This window comes from Hyperolius riggenbachi, chromosome 2 (assembly GCF_040937935.1).
Source record: "Hyperolius riggenbachi isolate aHypRig1 chromosome 2, aHypRig1.pri, whole genome shotgun sequence".
NCBI lineage: Eukaryota > Metazoa > Chordata > Amphibia > Anura > Hyperoliidae > Hyperolius > Hyperolius riggenbachi.
The window spans coordinates 228,727,802-228,746,328 of record NC_090647.1 but is presented as its reverse complement, the minus strand read 5'-3'; the positions used below and the strand labels follow the sequence as shown (position 1 = coordinate 228,746,328).

At 39.6% G+C, this 18,527-nt stretch overlaps 1 protein-coding gene across 3 annotated transcripts in view; it reads left to right on the top strand.

Moving 5' to 3' along the window:
- UXS1 (UDP-glucuronate decarboxylase 1) overlaps positions 1-17,906 on the top strand; it is a 120,963-nt gene extending 103,057 nt beyond the window's left edge. For all 3 annotated transcript variants that reach the window (XM_068265299.1, XM_068265298.1, XM_068265297.1), the window contains 5 exons: positions 204-247; positions 6,306-6,366; positions 10,682-10,739; positions 12,584-12,687; positions 16,979-17,906. In XM_068265299.1, the coding sequence (XP_068121400.1) occupies positions 204-247; positions 6,306-6,366; positions 10,682-10,739; positions 12,584-12,687; positions 16,979-17,110 (399 nt within the window). In that variant the 3' untranslated portion in view covers positions 17,111-17,906. The remainder of the gene's footprint in view (positions 1-203; positions 248-6,305; positions 6,367-10,681; positions 10,740-12,583; positions 12,688-16,978) is intronic.
- Positions 17,907-18,527: the final 621 nt, after the last annotated feature.

The window sequence follows — 18,527 nt, the reverse complement described above, 5'->3', positions numbered from 1 at the left end:
GGTACAACCCATTGAGCTAGTGCCCCATAACTCATATTAAGTGTTATAAAGTGCTAACCTAATTCAGTGCTGTACAATAGATAGGGAAGACAGTACAATGTCCAACAATACAACATAGGGGCATTTATTAATGCATTGCCCTGACAAGTTCTCAATTTGTGCTGTCTGTAACAGTGAAGTTCTGTAACATTTTTGTTTTCTAGGTCTATGGATCAGGAACTCAAACAAGGGCTTTCCAGTATGTCAGGTAGGCTGGTGTTAGCTTTTGCCATTTTTATTTTCTGCCCAAGCTTGGGCTAATTATCATAGCCAAAAACACATGATTTCCTTAACACAACTGGATTGAGCTGCAGTTTAAATTGATAAATATTTAGTATACTGATGTGTAGTCTTGAACACCATCTGAATTCCATATATTAAAATCCTTTTTTAATTGGAGGTCTACTAATAACAAAGGCAACAAATATGAAGGCTGGTTTCTGTATGTAGATCATACAGAAAATATCAAAAGTTCAGTCCATACATCTGTAATCAATAAATGGTTATTCCATTGGAAGTTCATACTATTAGTTTTGTCATGGTATTTCATTAAGGCCTAGTTCACCCTTCAAATTACAATTGCTTAGTGATTGTGATTTTTACAAACATTTTCAAAGTATTGAAGGAATGTGTGATTTTTGCAGTTGATCACCCTCATAGGGTTACATTGTATTAGTGCAGCGATCAGCAAGCCCTCAAGTGTGAACCAGCCCTAAATGTTTGTTCTGTTTCCATTAGTGTCCGATTACTGCCTGGATAGTAACTGGTAGTGATGGACAAACAGTTTGTGGCAGAAAACCATCATTCGTCATTCGTGTTTACTGCAAATTTTTGTCCAAAATTTGCGTTCACATTACTATTGAAGTCAATGCCCGCCAATTTTTAGCGGTTAATAGCAAAGCCCCTCGTACATACTACAATCACCAAATTTACAGGGTATGTTGAGGAGAAGAGTGGGAACAAGAGGACTATATCTTCTCAGTACCGACAAACGATTAACACCCCACACATCAATCCCTGCCCCCGAGGACCTACTAAAATTGCTTCACACATCAATCCCATTCATCCCATTCCCAGCTATAGCAAGCCTCAGAGCAATGACATTCTGAATTCTGCTGCACAATGTCATTTTACAGACTTCAAAGAAAAAATGTTTTTTAAAGTATTAAAAATCATGTTTTGAAAAGGTTTCCTTTTGTTCCCACTCTTCTTCTCAACCACTTTGGCCTTATGGACGTTGCTATTATGTCCAAAAGTCTGCTGCGTTGCGTTGCGTGCCGCGTTGCGTGCCCCCGTGCTGCCGCTCGTTAGCCCAGAGATCAATGAATGGGAACACAGTTCCCATTCATTGATCAAAGTCCCTGTTAGAAAGACAGACGGGCTTATTTCAGAAGCCCCGATCTTTCTTTCTAAAGAAAAAAAAAAAAGTCCCCCACTTACAAGACTAAAAGTTGTGATTGTGGCCATCTTGTGGCTAAATAGTAAAACTACAACTACATACGTTTTTGTTTTTTTTATATAAATACAAATACATTTAAAATTAACTGTTTACCCCCACACTTCAAAAAAAATACCCAAATAAATGTAATTTAAAAAAAAATTACAATTAAAAAAAAAAAAGTTACCTAAGCTTTTTTTTTAATTATAAGCTTGTAAATGGTAATGGACGCAAAACTGAAAAAAATGCACCTTTATTTCCAAATAAAACATTGTGATAGGGACATAATTTAAATGGTTTAATAACTGTGACAAATGGGCAAAGAAAATACGTGAGGTTTAATTATGGTAGCATGTATTTTAAAACTATGATGGCCAAAAACTGAGAAATTATTTTTTTTCCCATTCTTTTTCTTAATAATCCCGTTTAAAATGCATCTAGAAAAAAATAATTCTAAGCAAAAACGTACCATCCAAAGAAAGCCTAATTGGTGGGGGAAAAAACATGATATAGATCGATTCATTGTGATACGTAGTGAAAAAGTTATAGGCGAATGAATGGGAGGTGAAAATTGCTCAGATGCATAAGGTGAAAAACGACTGAAGGCTGAAGTGGTTAACATACCCTGCAAATTCTGTCATTCTAACATGTATGGGGGCTTTGCTATTAACTGCTAAAGTTGGCAGCCAATTAAATCTTTTAGTATTCAAAAAAATCTTTGTTAAAAATGTTAGAAATGAAATACATTGTGAAATCTTGTAAAAACCATTAAAGCGTTGGGCCCTGACTGGACAAAGATTCAACGTTGCACTGAATCGTACGTTACCGCCGAGCTCGCCGCTTTGCACCTGCCGCAATTTGTTTGCTCTGCCCTCTTATAGCATTGGCTCCTAACCGCGTGATCACAGAGAGCCAATCACATTGGCTCCCATTGATAGACAGCGTCAGGAGCCAATGAAAGCGGCTCCTGACCGGCGGTCAGCACTGTGCTGAGACGACAGAGGGAGCCTGTGGCGATGGGGTAGTGTCGTAAGCGGCAAATCGCCCAGAGGTGGCGTTTTACTCTGCTAGCAGTCTTTGGTCCTTAAAGGGAACCTGAAACGAGGAAAATTTAAAATAAATACATGACGTAGCTGCAAATGAATATTACATACTAATCTCACTGCAGTTCATCTCAGAAACTCACCATTTTCTTCTTACAGTTATCCCTTCCAGTTCTGACAATATTTTGTCAGAACTGAAATATACCAGTTGCTGTCAGTTATGTATCAGCAGTTGTCAAATACAACGGAACGTGCAAGGTAATGTCCATGTTTCCCTATGACTCAAGTGGGTGATATTACAGTTTAACAGTGTGCTGACCAGAAAGCTGTTATGGGGTAATGGCCATTTTTAAAATGGAGGACCTAGAATTCCATTGATCACAGTGGACAAACAGGATGCAGGAGAGGAGAAAGAGATTGGGGGGTAGACTACACAGGAGGTAAGTATGACCTGTGTATGGTTTGACTTTTTATTTTCAGTTCGGGTTCTTTTTAAGGGGTCAGAGACTGCTGGTATGGAAGTGGTTAAAGAAATTGTGGCTGCAGGAGTATCCTGAAGATTTTAAAAGTTGGCCTGTCATTTAAAGTCAGTGAGCCTCGCTGCAAATAATTGTTCACAATGTTCGTACATCACTACTAGCTGGTGGTCCTGTAGGTACTACTAGCTGTGGGTATTACATAAGCAGACATATCAAGAAAATAGTCACTTCAGTCATCTGTTGAGGACAAAGCAGATGGAGAATTGATTTGTAAACAGTCTGCCTAGCCATGGGCTGGTTCACACTACAAGACCTTTTTTTTAAGGGCTAGTGATTTTGAAAAGCTCTTGCTAATGTAATGCTATGGATGATTTTTATAAAATCACATTGCTCAAGTGAGAACATACACATAGCATTACATTAGCAAGAACTTTTAAAATCACAAGTGATTAGACAAAGCTCTTGCCATGTGAACTAGCCCTTAGACACACTGTAAGCACGTTCTGAGAGCTTTTCTGACCATCAGTGCTGACTGAGCGGTTTTTTAAAACACTCCCATTAACTTGCATTAAAATATGGTAAAATCGCTGCAATCATGATTTTTTTTTTTTTTTTTTTGAAAAATCGCGATCGCATAGATTTTTTTTTTTAACCACGATTTTTGCACTCAATGGGAGCTCCTTCCTTTTTTTTTTTTTTTTTTTTTTTTTTTTTTCCCAACGGTCAGAAAAGCTCTCAGAAAGTGCTTAGTGCATCTCAGGTCTTACTCATTTGTTTTTGTTTCAGTTTTTCATGGTCTCTCAGCCACTGTACTGTTTGTACTGAGGCGTTTGCTTGGTTAGCTACTGTAAAGCCAGCTACCTGACAGCTCAACTGCCTGTGAGGACCACAATTAAAGTGAACCAGAGATGAAGCACCCTCATGTATTTTACTATATATATATATATCAGTGGGAACTTTAGAGAAAACACCTACCCTGCTCTCTTTCATGCTTCACTGCTCAGCCTGCTTCTAATCAACCCTGATAAAATCCCTGAATGAGCATTCAGTCTGGCTTTGCTCAGGAATCATTATAGCTGAGTCATTATAGCAGAGCCAGAAGGGGGCAGGCTTGGGCTTGAAAAGACATCAGAGAAAACAGACTCTGCTATGATTCCTGAGCAAAGCCAGACTGAATGCTCAGTTGGGGATTTTATCAGGGCTGCTTAGAAGCAGGCTGAGCAGTGAAGAATGAAACCGAGAGCAGGGTAGGTGTTTTCTCGAATGTTCCCGCTTGATATACAGTATATGGTAAAATACACGAGGGTGCTTCGTCTCTGGTTCACTTTAAGTTTCTCAGGAAGGCAGTTAAGCTATCTGACTTTCTGCAAAATATTAATCACTTAGAACTAAAGGTGGTAATTGTGGTAATCATTGCTATATTACAGGTTCAGGTTCCTATGCTCTACACGAATATATTAATACCTACTATAATGCTGTATCAGTCTGTCTGAGCTTAAAAGACTAAACTGAAACCTGCACATCACAATAAACAGAGGAGTGCTCATGTTTGCTTGCAGAATGTGGTTTAATGTTAGAATTAATGAAGTTGGAGTACATGCCGAAAGCAAATGTTTTTTTAGATGCTGTGCCCTGTAGAAAACGTGATAATCCTTGATTTTGGTTTTATGTGAATTCCTGCATAAAATTGGCTGCTAATGCCCTCTAGTGACTACTTTGTATAAATGCTTGCCGAGCCGATATGTTATGTCCCAGAATATTGAATACTAGGGATTATGGCTTCAATTCATCAAAGGGTGTTCGATAACAAAACCCCAGTCCTTAAAATACCGCATTCGGTATTTTACACTTCACTGTGCTAATTCATCAATATTTTCCCATGTGTGGTAGAGGTTCGTTAAGTTACCGAACTACTAGGCTTCAATTCATCAAAGGCTGTTAGATAACAGCAGAGTGGTGCAGAGCAGCTTGGAATGTCTCTGTGTTGTTACAAGCTGATTACAATAGAAGGCATCCAGACATCCCTTTAGATGTAAACGTGTTATAGTTACTGTTATTTATACTGCCTCTGCTGCTCTGAATCTGTCGATCAGTCTTTCTTAACATTTGACTTATTTGCCACAACGTAGATGAACTTCCTGGAGACATTACAAATGCCATGCTTGGTGATTTCACCACCAGCATCTTTGCATTATCAAACAGGGCCTGAAAGGGTTACACCACCGAAGGGTATCTGGGAATATATTTTGTACCGTTCTCTCTGCTCACTGCCTGGGGGGTCTGAAAGCTTGTTTGAAGAAGCCTGTGACCTATCAGCACCTATCAGCAGCACTTGCAGGAGAACAGGGGCTGTTTCTATTGGTTGCCTGCTCCTGCTAATCATGAAAACCTTCACACAGAAGGCTTTTAAAGCCTGTAACGACAGGGTAGAGCTGGAGATAATCACCAAATGTGTTAGCGAATGTGGGAACCTTGATGAATTAGCACAAGTCGGTAATTTATCTCATTGCTCTGTCATTTCAGCTTCTCATTCGGTAACAGCTTTGATGAATTAACATTTTCTAAAGTGCTCCGTTAAGTCAGCTGTTTTCAGCATTACCGAATGCGGTAATGCTTGATGAATTGAAGCCATTGGCCTCAATTCACTAAGATCATGCTAGAGATAATAAGGCAAGAGAAAACTTACCTCCACACGTGAGTTAACTTACCTCTTCATTCCTTAAGTTACCTCTCCTGTAGTTAATTTACCTCCTCTGTAATTAATTTACCTCCTCTGTAGTTAATTTACCTCCTCTGTAGTTCTTTTCACATGCAGCTAATTAACAGCCTGTCTTTAAATCTGGAGTTTTTAAGGATTGGAGAGTTAATTTAAAGACAGAAGAGTTAACTTTAGGCTTGCCTGCGGTAAAATGTTTCCTGAATACTACATGCCTTATCACCATGGTAACAACTCTAAAAGAGTTATTAAAGACAGGAGATAAGTTTAGTGAATTGAGGCCAATATCTGTTAAATGTCTTAAATTACACTGGTGCTGTAGTGGCTTCCCTTGTTCTGAGGTCCATTCAGCAGTGGTGGTGGTTAGCTTCTGTTCTTACCCCCTATGGCCTCTGTGCAGCCAACCATCCTATTAGGAGAATTGACTAGGCATACCTTTATCACATAGAAGCATGTAAATTAGAGGGAACCTTAAAATGGTGTTTTTTTTTTGTTTTGTTTTTTGTTTTTTTTGCTAACCAGAATTCCACCATTTATACAGAGTTTAAAGCAAAGTAAATAAGTAATACATGTTCTGTTTTCTTTTCCAGTGACTTGGTAAATGGACTTGTAGCTTTAATGAACAGCAACGTCAGCAGCCCTGTTAATCTGGTGAGCCCACTTTGCTGGTTACATGTGTGTTCTGAAGCTACATGCAGATGAGTTAAATGTCCAAATACTTCAAGCAAACGCCCCATCTTTTCAGTAATAATGAGTAAATGTTATCCACCACTTTGATGGATGCGATGGAGATAGGAAAGTCTGGAGACCAGTCTTGAATTGCTCAAACATCTGCTGAACACTTGGCATTTGACACTTTTTTTATACTATTTGTCTTTTTTTCACATTTTAAAGCGCACCTGAAATGAGGGTTATGGAGGCTGACATATTTCCTTTAAAACAATACAAATTGCCTGGCTGTCCTGCTGATCATGGCCTCGATTCATCAACACTTAGCAAATTTGTTAACAACAGTTTGGTAAAATACCGAATTTGTTAACTTCATTTCAGGATTCATCAAAGTTATCTACAGCTGTTAGCGAACATTCGGTAACGATTCGGTAACGATTCGCTAAAACGGAATAAAGTGCAATTCATGAAAAAGAAAGTGGGCGTGGTTTAGCGTTACATTTAGGATTAGTTATCTCCTTCACTGCTCTGTCGTTATTCCTGTCAGATCATTGCTGACAGAAAAGATGGAGCCATTTGAAGTGGTTATGTATCAGCTGAGAGTGATTCAAAGGCGCAGAAGGGCAAGAATAAGGTCTGCAACCATATAAATTTGTAAGAGAATAGATTTATTTGCTATAACACGACATCTGCATTTCTCTTGAATCATCTTGTAAGAGAACACAGGCAGTGTCAGGGTTAACTAATTTGCTAGCTGCACTATAATTTTTTAGAAAAGGCTCCTACCAAATTGTGGGATTGTCCCAACCACTTTCAGAATCCTGGTCCAGGTGTAAAGCCCTATTCAGAATGTTGCTACGTAGTGCTCAAAGGACTGCCTTTTACCCACAATTCCATGGGAATCTTATGGCCTTGTGTTAAAGTACCACTGTAAAATGGAAATATCGACACGTTACCGAATGGTTACCGAATTGTTATCGAATTCACACCGAATGAGGAAAAACCTTGATGAATACAACTAGAAATCGCTAAACTTCGAATTCGGTAATTTAACAAACTGGAAAAAGTTATCTCAAAGAGAATGATGAATCGAGGCCCATCTGCCTTCAATACTTTTAGCCATAGACCCTGATGATCTGACTGTATTAGCTGCATGCGTGATTCAGGTATGTGGTTCAGGCATCACCAATGCCAGAAAAATCAGCAGGACACCAGTCAACTGGTATGCTTTTAAATGAAATAAATATGGCAGCCTCTATGTTGCTCTCACTTCAAGTATCCTTTTGTTCATCCACTTTAGGGTATATACGATGCTTCTGTGCCCACTTTTCAATCCTTTGTCACCAGAAAACAGCAGCTCTATTTTTGTAAATGAAATGCTGAAAACCTGGCAAAGTGGGAGAAAAAAAATGTATATCATCCTACCACTCATTTAGTGATCTAGCCAAAAATGTATTGTAGTTGGGTGGTGGTGGGTAGTGTCACATGCAACATATTTAGTGTACCACAGTTCTGCTGCATTTTGACAGGCGAGTGGTCAGATGTATCAGCTGGGTGGAGCAGCCAGCTAAAGGGGCCTGCCTGGGTAGGGCATGGGTCACTGTATGCTAGGTAGGATCTTACAGTACTATATAAGCTGTGGAAAGCCTGTCACACATGGGGTCTGTTTGTTTGTTTGTTGTTTTTTTAGCAAATGTATTCACCTATTTTTATATAAAAAAAAAATCTTCACTTTCATGCTACTGATTGACAAACAACCTGAAAGTGATCAAAAGTTTATCAATCAGTAACATCAAGTGCAGTGATATATTTCCAAGCAAGTTGTGCAGGACAGCAGTGATATTGTGATGTGTTGTACCCAATGATTTTTCCAATCACAGTATATGTATATTGGGGATACCTTTCTACTTGGTACAGCATCGCACCTCAGGTAGTGTGACTGGAGCTGGAATCCTGAAAATTTCTGGACAGCATTGGTGAAGGGCTGGTACACAGCTGGGAATACTACTCAGTACTACATTTAGTGTGATCAGGCTCTGATGGGACCCTGTAATGGATCAAAGTATATACTTTACCATATACTGCACTTGATGAAGTGTTTTAATAAAAGTCTTGTTCCTTACCCAGTAAAAAGGTTTTCCACGTCCTAATCCAGCCACCTGCAAACATTGTTGAGAATTGGCATGCAATGCTCTATCAGCCCTTTGTTGCATAGTAACAGAATGTGTCTTTACAACCTCAGCCCCCAGCTGTCACCTGAGGGATTGAGGCGTGATCCCTCCAAGGTGACAGGCTTAGTAAATAAGTAAGGGTCCTTTTCCACTGCGACTGCGTTTGCGTTTTTGACCAATTTTGATGTGGGTTTTTTATGTTTGCATTTTTCTGATTGGCAAGTGTTGTCTTGATTTTTGAAAATGGATACTAGTGGTTAAATCAATGCAAAACGCAAATGCATTTCTATGCGTTTTTCATGCGTTCCTATACTTTACATTGAAACGCAATAACACAGACATGCGTTTTTGTTTTGTTTTTAATCGGAACGCAGCATTGGAAAAGGCCACCCAAGATTCTTATTTTAAACAGGCTGCACTTAAGAATCAGCAAATGCATGCGTTTTGCATTTTTGGCAAAAACTCAGCTAGTGGAAAAGGGCCCTAACAGACTTGTCGTACACTTTCTTCCTCCCTTGCTCCTTTCTGACTAGTCATGTGTCCACTCTTGTTTGTGTAGGGAGGGACTAGCTTTCATAGACCATACTGGACACAGAGCCAGCTGCTCACACCAGAGCAGAATGTTAATTCAGGCTGAAAGACTTGGCAGTGCTACAGATCCAACCATGCTGTGGTTACATTTTAACAGAATTTTCATCTGGCTGGATTAGGTAGTGGAAGCTTACAGTGTAAGGATACTAGAACAGTAGTTTTACTAAAAACTTCTATCAGGATCTAGCAGTGGATTCCCATATTTGCTTCCATTGTTGGATCCCTGTGATTGCATTTCCATTTAGAGCCTTTTCTAGTATTTTGGTATGAACAAACCTTCAAAAAGGTTTGTTATACCCTCATTTATGGCTATAGAGATCTGCAGAAAAGTGGGCAATGAATACAGGGGTTCTTGAACCCTTTATGAGAAAGATAGAATTTTGGTCTTTGCTTTTTCCAGAGTCTGAAATTTTTGATTTTTAATAATACAATGTGTGTTTATGTGAACATAACTGGTTGTATAGTTTCTATTTTCTTCCTCTCATGTTTTTGGAGGTAATAAGGAATGAATAGAAACTCTATTCTGGTTCTGTTTAATCCTTATATAAAACTATTATTGATAATTTAGGTTTAGGTTTTTTCTCTGCTTAGATTATATAGAAAATTAATAGGAGAGAATTAAGATCATACTATGTTTATCTATATTAACAGATTATAATAAGGAAAATTCTGTTGTATATAAAACTACCTAGATTTTTGTAGGACTGTTGACTTTTTGTGGCCTGGTTCACCTGTCTTACTGCTTATATCATATTAAAATCTAGTTTGGAATCCTGTCTGGGTGATTGCTGGTCAATCATCTAGTTAGGTGAACGAGATTGGCAGTTGGACACTGTCTATAGAAAAGTGGTTTGGTTCCCTGGGATCTCTGTAGGGTGGTCTCAATCCCCCATTTCCCAGGTCGAGCTGAATCCATTTGAAGAATATATTGACTTATAACATCTTGGTGGTCTGGACTACATACAAATAGTGTTGTAGATATATAGCTCAAACAGACATTTGTATACGTACTGATTTTTGCATATCAATGACAAGAAACACTGTCTTTATATATGTGAGTATGTATGTAATGTATATTATTTTGTTCAAGAGATATAAGACTTACTTTATTAAGTCTGTTGTAAAAATTTTCAAAAACTGTTTTATAAAAACCATTGAAACATTATGGCTATAGAGATTAGGATACATGCAGTGGTAAACTGCAGCATGCCATCCAGTATGGCACCGGCATGCCATTGATGGAATGGGCAGTGTTTCCATGTGCGATTCTGAGGGGGGGGGGGGGGTAACAACTGCGTATTCTACACAAGTGGAAATGGGTCACTTACTCTCTTATTTATGTTGGCTCCTGTGTTATACACCCATGTTTGTATCTTGCGTACACGGTATTACAGAAATTAATTTTGTGTGTGGGAGTTACAGCATTGTTTAACTGTTTGACACGAGAGCCTGCTTATACATTCAGTACAGCAATAGGGATGTTAATAACTGAAATTTGCAATTAGAGCTATAATCTGCTTTCATCTCTTCCACAGGGGAACCCGGAAGAGCATACGATTCTTGAATTTGCCAGATTAATTAAACACCTTGTTGGTGAGTGCTGTTTGCCCTTGAGATATCCTGCCAGTTGTTGATTAGACTCCTAATCATGAGGTGGTTAATTACATGGTGACCTCAGGGAATGTAATCTGAGCCAGGCACATAGTGACAGTGGGTGGAAGTACTTGTTGCAGGGGGTTCAGATCGACTGAAACCTGTGTTCACAAATTATCTGCTTTTTAAGTCCATGGTCTCCTTCAGAGAAGAGCAGAGAGGTTTCTAAAGCAGTCTGTTCTGGTGGTGCTCTCTAGAACAAAACGGTACAGCTCCGTTTGAGCCTCTCCTCGTGCGGAGACTTTCACATAAGTGAATTTCGCAAAAAATGTAATTTGCGAAGTCAGGTGCTTCGTATCATTCCAGTTGTGTACAGGCAAAGCCGTATAACTAGGCCTGAAATACTGAGAATTTTTGAATCGGGACGGTACCATTTATAAGCTAATTTTAAAAGTATATCATCAGGATTCAAAACGTCCTGCTTTCACAGATGGCTATCCTGGTACAATTCTCTACAGCTTGGCCCGTTGGAGTCTGAAGGCAGATGTTTCCACCATAAGCCGCTATGGGAAAGACATCCACTTGCCCTAATGCAAATCTCAGTTACAATCACAATGACAGACCTAATGTCTATTCTAATAAAAATCTGTGTAAGCTGCTGGCACATCCCTGGTTGCTTTCACTTATGTCCTTGTCACCATCTTTTTTTTAGTAAGGTTAATCATGGCTGCTGAGTCTTCTTGAATTTGTTTTAGCGGCAGTCACTTGCACTTTTAAATAATTACGGAATTGGTTTTTGGCAACTTAGCAATATGATTTTACATCAGTTAATGCAAATGTTTGCTTATGTGTTTATTTTAGTGACTCATGACGTGTACATACCTATACATTTGAGTTAAAACATATTAACTTTCAATGAATAAACTCACAAGTCTAGCAATGTTGCATTGTTTTAAAGTTCCACCCAGTAAGGTCTTCTGCAGCATGTTGCTCACAAAGCGATCAGACCAGTTTGTTACCATGAGGTAGATGTACTAAAGAACGTTAACGGACATGTGTGCAGATAGTTTTGTAAAGTTCAATGTGAGTTATGCAAGCTCCATATCGCACGTATACATAAATAGTAAAACTCTGGTTATGCATATAACATGACGGGTACATTGCTTGTATAATGTGCGTTACTGGCTGACTAACACTGATGAAGCCAGCCATTTGCTTCCGTTTTGGCCATAGACTACAATAGATGTATCCAGGCATGGATTTACCTAACAGGAGTATATAGGCACAGATGTCCTGGCACCCTAGACTTCGCCCTCCATGAACCTGCAAACCCCCAAACTGCACCGCAAGTGTGCTGACTGGCAAAGCTGTCACTTCTCCCTTACTTCCCTTGCCCAACATAGGTAGCTACAGGTGTCCCTCAGTATTAGGTAGCCAGAAGTACTCTCAATATTAAGTAGTTAGAGGTACCCCCAAGTATTAGGTAGGTAGAGGTTCCCCTGACTGATGGGCGATCTTGTCAGTGGAATTCCAGAAGTAGTAAGCTCTCATTTACACTCGCATCAGGACTCTGCCTAGGGAAGGAGGCGCTCGCGGAGGGGAGTAAGCTGCCTTTCCATCATCAGGCGCCTGTAGGCACGTGTCTACAGTGCTTTATGGTAAATCCGGACCTGGATGTATCTCTGTGGTAAAGATTAGATTGTGAGCCACTCTGAGGGATAGTAAGTGACCATATACTCTGTACAGCACTGCAGAAGTTGTCAGTGCTATATAAATATTAAATGCATATATTTTGCATAGTTAACCCTCTGAATCCCGCTAATTGTTTGTTTTTTGCCTTGTAGGAAGTGGTGGGGAAATAAACTTCCTTTCAGAAGCTCAGGATGATCCACAAAGGCGAAAGCCAGATATTAGGAAAGCCAAACTTCTGATTAACTGGGAACCTTTGGTACGTATAATTGGCATGAAAACCATACAGGGCCTTAATATAAACTCAAATGGTTCCTTTACAAATCTCATACAAAACCAACTAATTCTGGCCACTCTTTGACAAATTTACCTGACAGCTCTTTATGCTGAATACCAAGTGGATAGTTAAGCACTTGTAAAAAGCACATGTACAAAGACATTTTACTGTGCTGATTTTCAAACCTCAAATCGTGTACTAAGAAAACCAAAAATAGGATATTCACGGCAAATTATGGCATGTTTAAAGTTTATCAGAGAAACTCCAGTGCACTCTCGCTGTGTCTAATCTTTGACTCCATCTAGAGGCATCTTGAGACACAGCAAGAGTGTCATGCAGACTGATGAGGGAACCCAGGCTCTGACGTCCTTACTGCTCGCTCCGATCTTGCACAAGTAGCTGGGGACTTTTCTGCAGGCATGGACATGCTGGCGGGGAGACAGACACCTTCATGCAGGCGGCAGCAGCAGTTGATTTCCCGGGTACATCTGGCTAAGGCGTAGCCGGGACATTCCTGCAGACACAGACCCGCTGGCAGGGAGATGTACACCTTCAAGCAGGCAGTAGCAGTTTGAGGTGTTCTCCCAGGCTCAAACTGGAGCACAGCTGGCCAAGGAGCGATGCATAATACAGCTTGGTACGGGTTAGCGGTGCCAAATACAGGGGTCACAGCTGGCTATGGGAGTGATGCCTAATACAGGGGGAACATCTAGTAATGGTGTGTGCCTAATACTAGGTGCACATCTCGCTATACTGAGTAGGGGTGATGCCTGATACTAAAGGCACATCTGTCTATTAATACTATGGAGGGGGCGATAGTGGGGAGAGGACTTATACACGAGTCAATCACTTTTAGCTGGTTTCTGAAGAAAAAGTGGGAGCCTCAGCTTATACACGGGTAGGCTTATTATACACCAGTATATAAGGTAAATTGAATTTTTTTTTTAACCTTTTGTGCAGGGCTGTGGAGTCGGTCCAAAAATCCTCCGACTCCTCAGTTTAGGATTCCTCCGACTCCTCGACTCCGACTCCTCTAATTTGCATATTACAATTTTGTTGATTAAAAGTATGTAACATGAAATTCGTCTCTTAACTGCCAACGCTTAGGAATTTTACAAGACAACTGAAGTGAGAAGGATATGTAGACTACTATATTTATTCCCTTTAGACTAAAACTAGTCCTTGGTAAGAGTACTTGTAAAAGGTACAAACCGGAACAAAGAACATCTATCAGGCCCTAGGCAATGTAAGTGTGGGTACATCTAAGAATGATGTGCAGGTACTCTGCAGGGGAATAAGGAGATTCTTCCTCTATTACACATTCTTCATGCACAATGTGAACTAGGTTTATGGGCGATAGACAACACCTCTGTGTTCAATGTGCACAACATTCTCAGTGGATTCCCTGCAGCTCTGTGGGGAGTGCATATGTAGAGTATAGTACTACTGTGTAACAAAGTAAACCTGAGACAGATGAAATTAAAGTTTTATACATACCTGGGGCTTCCTCCAGCCACCTTCAGGATAATCAGTCCCTCGTTGTACTCCTCCACAACCTGGATCTTCTGATATGAGTCCAGGTACTTGAGCCAGTCGGGCGTAGTGCGCATGCACACACTCCGCCGCCAGGAGCATACTACACCTGTGCAGCACTATTGCGCAGGTGCAGAATGTTCCTGGCTGTGGGAGCGGCATGCGACCGGACTGCGCTGACTGGCTGAATTACCAGGACTCATAGCAGAAGATTCGGGTGGTGGAGGACAGCGAGGGACTGATTAGCCTGAAGGGGGCTGGAGGAAGCCCCAGGTATGTATAAAACTTTACTTTTCATCCGTCTCAGTTACCCTTTAATTTGTAGTCACCAAACCAAATTTTAATAACATATCAAATTATTTGATTTCATGAGCAAAGAGAGTGCATAAATTTGCATAAATCAGCATCAATGCGGAATTATTTCCATCTCGTTGACCATCTCTATTAGTGACACGGCTACACATCAGGCTTTATTCTTACAGCATAGATGTTATTTAGTATATTTAAGAGATTCCTGTGTACACATCATATATACAGTCACAATCAGATATGTATATCTGACCTTAAAAATACGGGCACTGCTTTATTGAAGCAGCACAAGTAACTAATTTTGATTGGTTTATTTCATTTTTGTGGACAAAGCACAGCTATTACTGTATATATACTGTATATATACATTATTTTTAATGACTATTTGAGAAATAGAACATTTTATCATATTTTCTATTTTAATTACAGTTACAAATTCATTAGGAGTCGGTGCATTTTTTCCCGACTCCGACTCCAGGCACCCAAAATTGCCCGACTCCGACTCCATGACTCCGACTCCACAGCCCTGCTTTTGTGTCCTATTCCAAGCATTTAAAGGTTTACAGCTGGAAAACCACATTTGAAACATAGTGGTCATATGCACGATAACATGCATTAATATAAGATTAAAGGATACCCGATGTGACATGATGAGATAGACATGTGTATGTACAGTGCCTAGCACACAAATATCTATGCTGTGTTCCCTTTTTTTCTTTCTCTGCCTGAAAGTTAAATATCAGGTATGTAAGTGGCTGACTCAGTCCTGACAGGAAGTGACTACAGTGTGACCCTCACTAATAAGAAATTCCCCTTTTTACCTCTTTCTTGCTCTCCGAAGCCATTTTCTGCTAGGCAAGTGTTTTATACTTGGAATTTCTTATCAGTGAGGGTCACACTGTAGTCACTTCCTGTCTGAGTCAGGACTGAGTAAGCCACTTACATACTTGATATTTAGCGCTTTCAGGCAGCGAAAGAAAAAAAGAACACCGCATAGTTTTTTGTGTGCTAGGCACTGTACATACCCATGTCTGTCTCATCACGTCACATGTCACTTCGGGTATCCTTTAAATTGGGCTGGTTTATAATCGTGCTAATGGAAGTTGAGGCTGGATTCCAGTCAGGTGACAAGCTCCCTACAGATGCATTTTTCTTCAAAGCAAGCACTGAAGCGGAGGCAGAAGTACTGTACTTAAAAGACTAGGAACTTGTCACAATAATTTACAGTAGGTAAGTCTTATTAGGATTCAAAGAGAATGGACCCAGCACAGTCTTCAGTAATTCAAGTTTTTATTAAGGCATCAGGATACAGCAAATCGGGCAAGGAGTGACAACGTTTCGAGAGGAGCTCCTCTCTTTATAAAGTCAACATCCCCTCTGAACACAATCAAAGCAGCCTTAGGCCCTCTGCACACTGCAAATCTGATTTTGCTTTTCCGATTTCCCCTGGATACTATCAAAATAATAAGAAGAATGCAGCATGCAGTACCGATTTTTAAAAAAAATCACAAATCGGAATAGCATGTAAAATCGTGTCATCAGAATTGCATGAAGTGTGCAGGAGCCCTTTTATATAGTGGTAGCTCCACAAAGGAGCCAATAAAAAATGACTGGGCCCACTACTGCCGACCAATCCCTCCTGGGAGTGATTTTGACAGATTTTAAAGGGGTAGGTCGACAGCAGTGCGCCCTGGTCATTTTTGATTGGCTCCTTTGTGGAGCTACCCCTATATAAGGCTGCTTTGTTTGTATTCCGAGGACATGTTGACTTGATAAAGAGGAGCTCCTCTCGAAATGTTGTCGCTCCTTGCCCTATTTGCTGTATCCTGATGCCTTTAATAAAAGAGCTTGAATTACTGAAGACGGTGCTGAGTCCATTCTCTTCGAATCCTTACTGCTGTTCCTGGGACAGAGGGACAACAACCATAGCACGTCGCTCTTCTATGATTGGGTGCTGCCTAATACTCTTCTGCTACAATCTTATTAGGACATATTGCAACAGAACAGCTCAGCCACTTGCAACAGTAGAAACAGGACCACAGTGTGTGAGCCACCACAGACATTACATTTCTTATAGTAAATAGTGTAATGCAAACAGTTTGTTTCTGATTTAATGATTCATTTTCAAGTACTAGTATTAAAATCAATCTGGAAACCATGGTAGTTGGCAAATGAGAGGGCAGGCTTAAGTCTAGTGCAGTTCGTCCTTTCTTTAGTAGCTGAGATATCATTTGCCACCTACTGTGGCTACATCACTGTGCTGCATGTACCTATAATTCAGGTATGTACACTTTTTGTGTGTTTCTGTTTAATACATTGGAGTACAACATTGCCTTTTGGGGATACCATTGACATGGTAACACACAAGGTCTTACTGAAGGCCTCTGCTGGTGCCTCAAAATTATGAATTCTGTGCCTCTTCTCTCCATAGGTTCCACTGGAGGAAGGATTGAACAAAACCATCTATTACTTTAGGAAAGAACTTGAATTCCAAGCAAACAACCAATATATCCCCAAGCCTAAACCGGCAAGGATAAAAAAAGGCAGAACGAGACACAGCTGAACACTCCATAAAGAAAAAAGGATAACTTGATGGTTTACAGGATGTAATTTTTTTTTTCTCCCTCTCCCGTTTTTCTTAAGAGAAAAAATAGACTTCTAAGGGGGGCAACATGAAGAAAAAAAAACTGGAATTATTCTACAAAGCTTGCTTTAAAGGAATGGATGTGCCTAATAACTTTGAGAACTGCAAATATTGCCTTGCACTTTTCAATTTTGTCTTTCTATGTACACTAGTGTAGATGACACAGAAGTCTCAACATTTTATATATCTTGCTTTGACTGTTTCTGTCTCTGGACAGGTCAGCCCTGTTGCCTGTGGTGGGCCCAGCTAAGCATCGTCGTTCAGTCTTTTTCAGGTCCTGCCGAGCACAACGGGTGCAATTTATTGGTTTCTTTTTGAAGCTAAAACGTGAACAGAAGATAGCGCCATTTCTATTTATATATGTCTAACAGTCTGATGGGTACTTTTACATCTTAGATTTATTCTATGCAGAACATGGAGGTAGCATCAGAGAAGCAACTCTAAAATAACCTGGATTTATGATACCTCGTGAAGGTACCTATGTAAAGGTATGAAGAGTGAACATTTTTATTTCAGAAATCTTTATTTGTTTTCATTTTTCGTTTGTGTTTTTTGTTTTGTTTGTTTTTTGTTTGAGTTTTTTTTATTATTTCTCTCAAAGTTCACTGAGATGTAAATTTGAACTTTAAAAGCAGCTATTAAGAATATTTTGAATCACTATTGTGTTGTCAAGTGTACTTGGATAAAAAAAATAAAGTATTACCGGTTGATGGTGGTTGAATATGATATTTTGATAAAATAAATTACCTCCTGTTCCAGGGTTTGTTTCTGCCATTCAAGTTATTCATCTATTGGTAACACTGCTAATCAATGTGTCACATTTTAAGGTGGCCACACACGATACAATAAAATAATCTGATTTTACGGCAATTCGATAAATATCTCCCGAAAAAATCAAAAGCTTTTTTTTTTTTGTTTGTTTGTTTTTGACTGAAAAATCAGATCGGATTTCCTGTTTTTTTATCTATTTTGATCGATCCGTAATGCTGGCGATTTTTCTTCAATTTCTCTAAAGATTGTATTGTTGTGTCCGTTAGCTTGTCAATTTATTAATATGCATAGCCTAGCAATTTTCTCGGGGTTTCCAATCATTTTATAATTGGGGAGAAAGTGTGTGTGTGTGTGTGTGAGATTGCAATTCTTGAATTTAACAGATATTTCAAAAATTGTATTGTGTGTGTGTGTGTGTGTGTGTGTGTGTGTGTGTGTGTGTGGCCACCTTTAGGCATGCAGTCTAGTTTCTAATAATAATAATAATGCCTGAAGCTTACTTAGGGAAATGGTAAAGGAGAACACTCAGGAGCCAAATTACGGCATTCCTTCCAAAATGTCTACG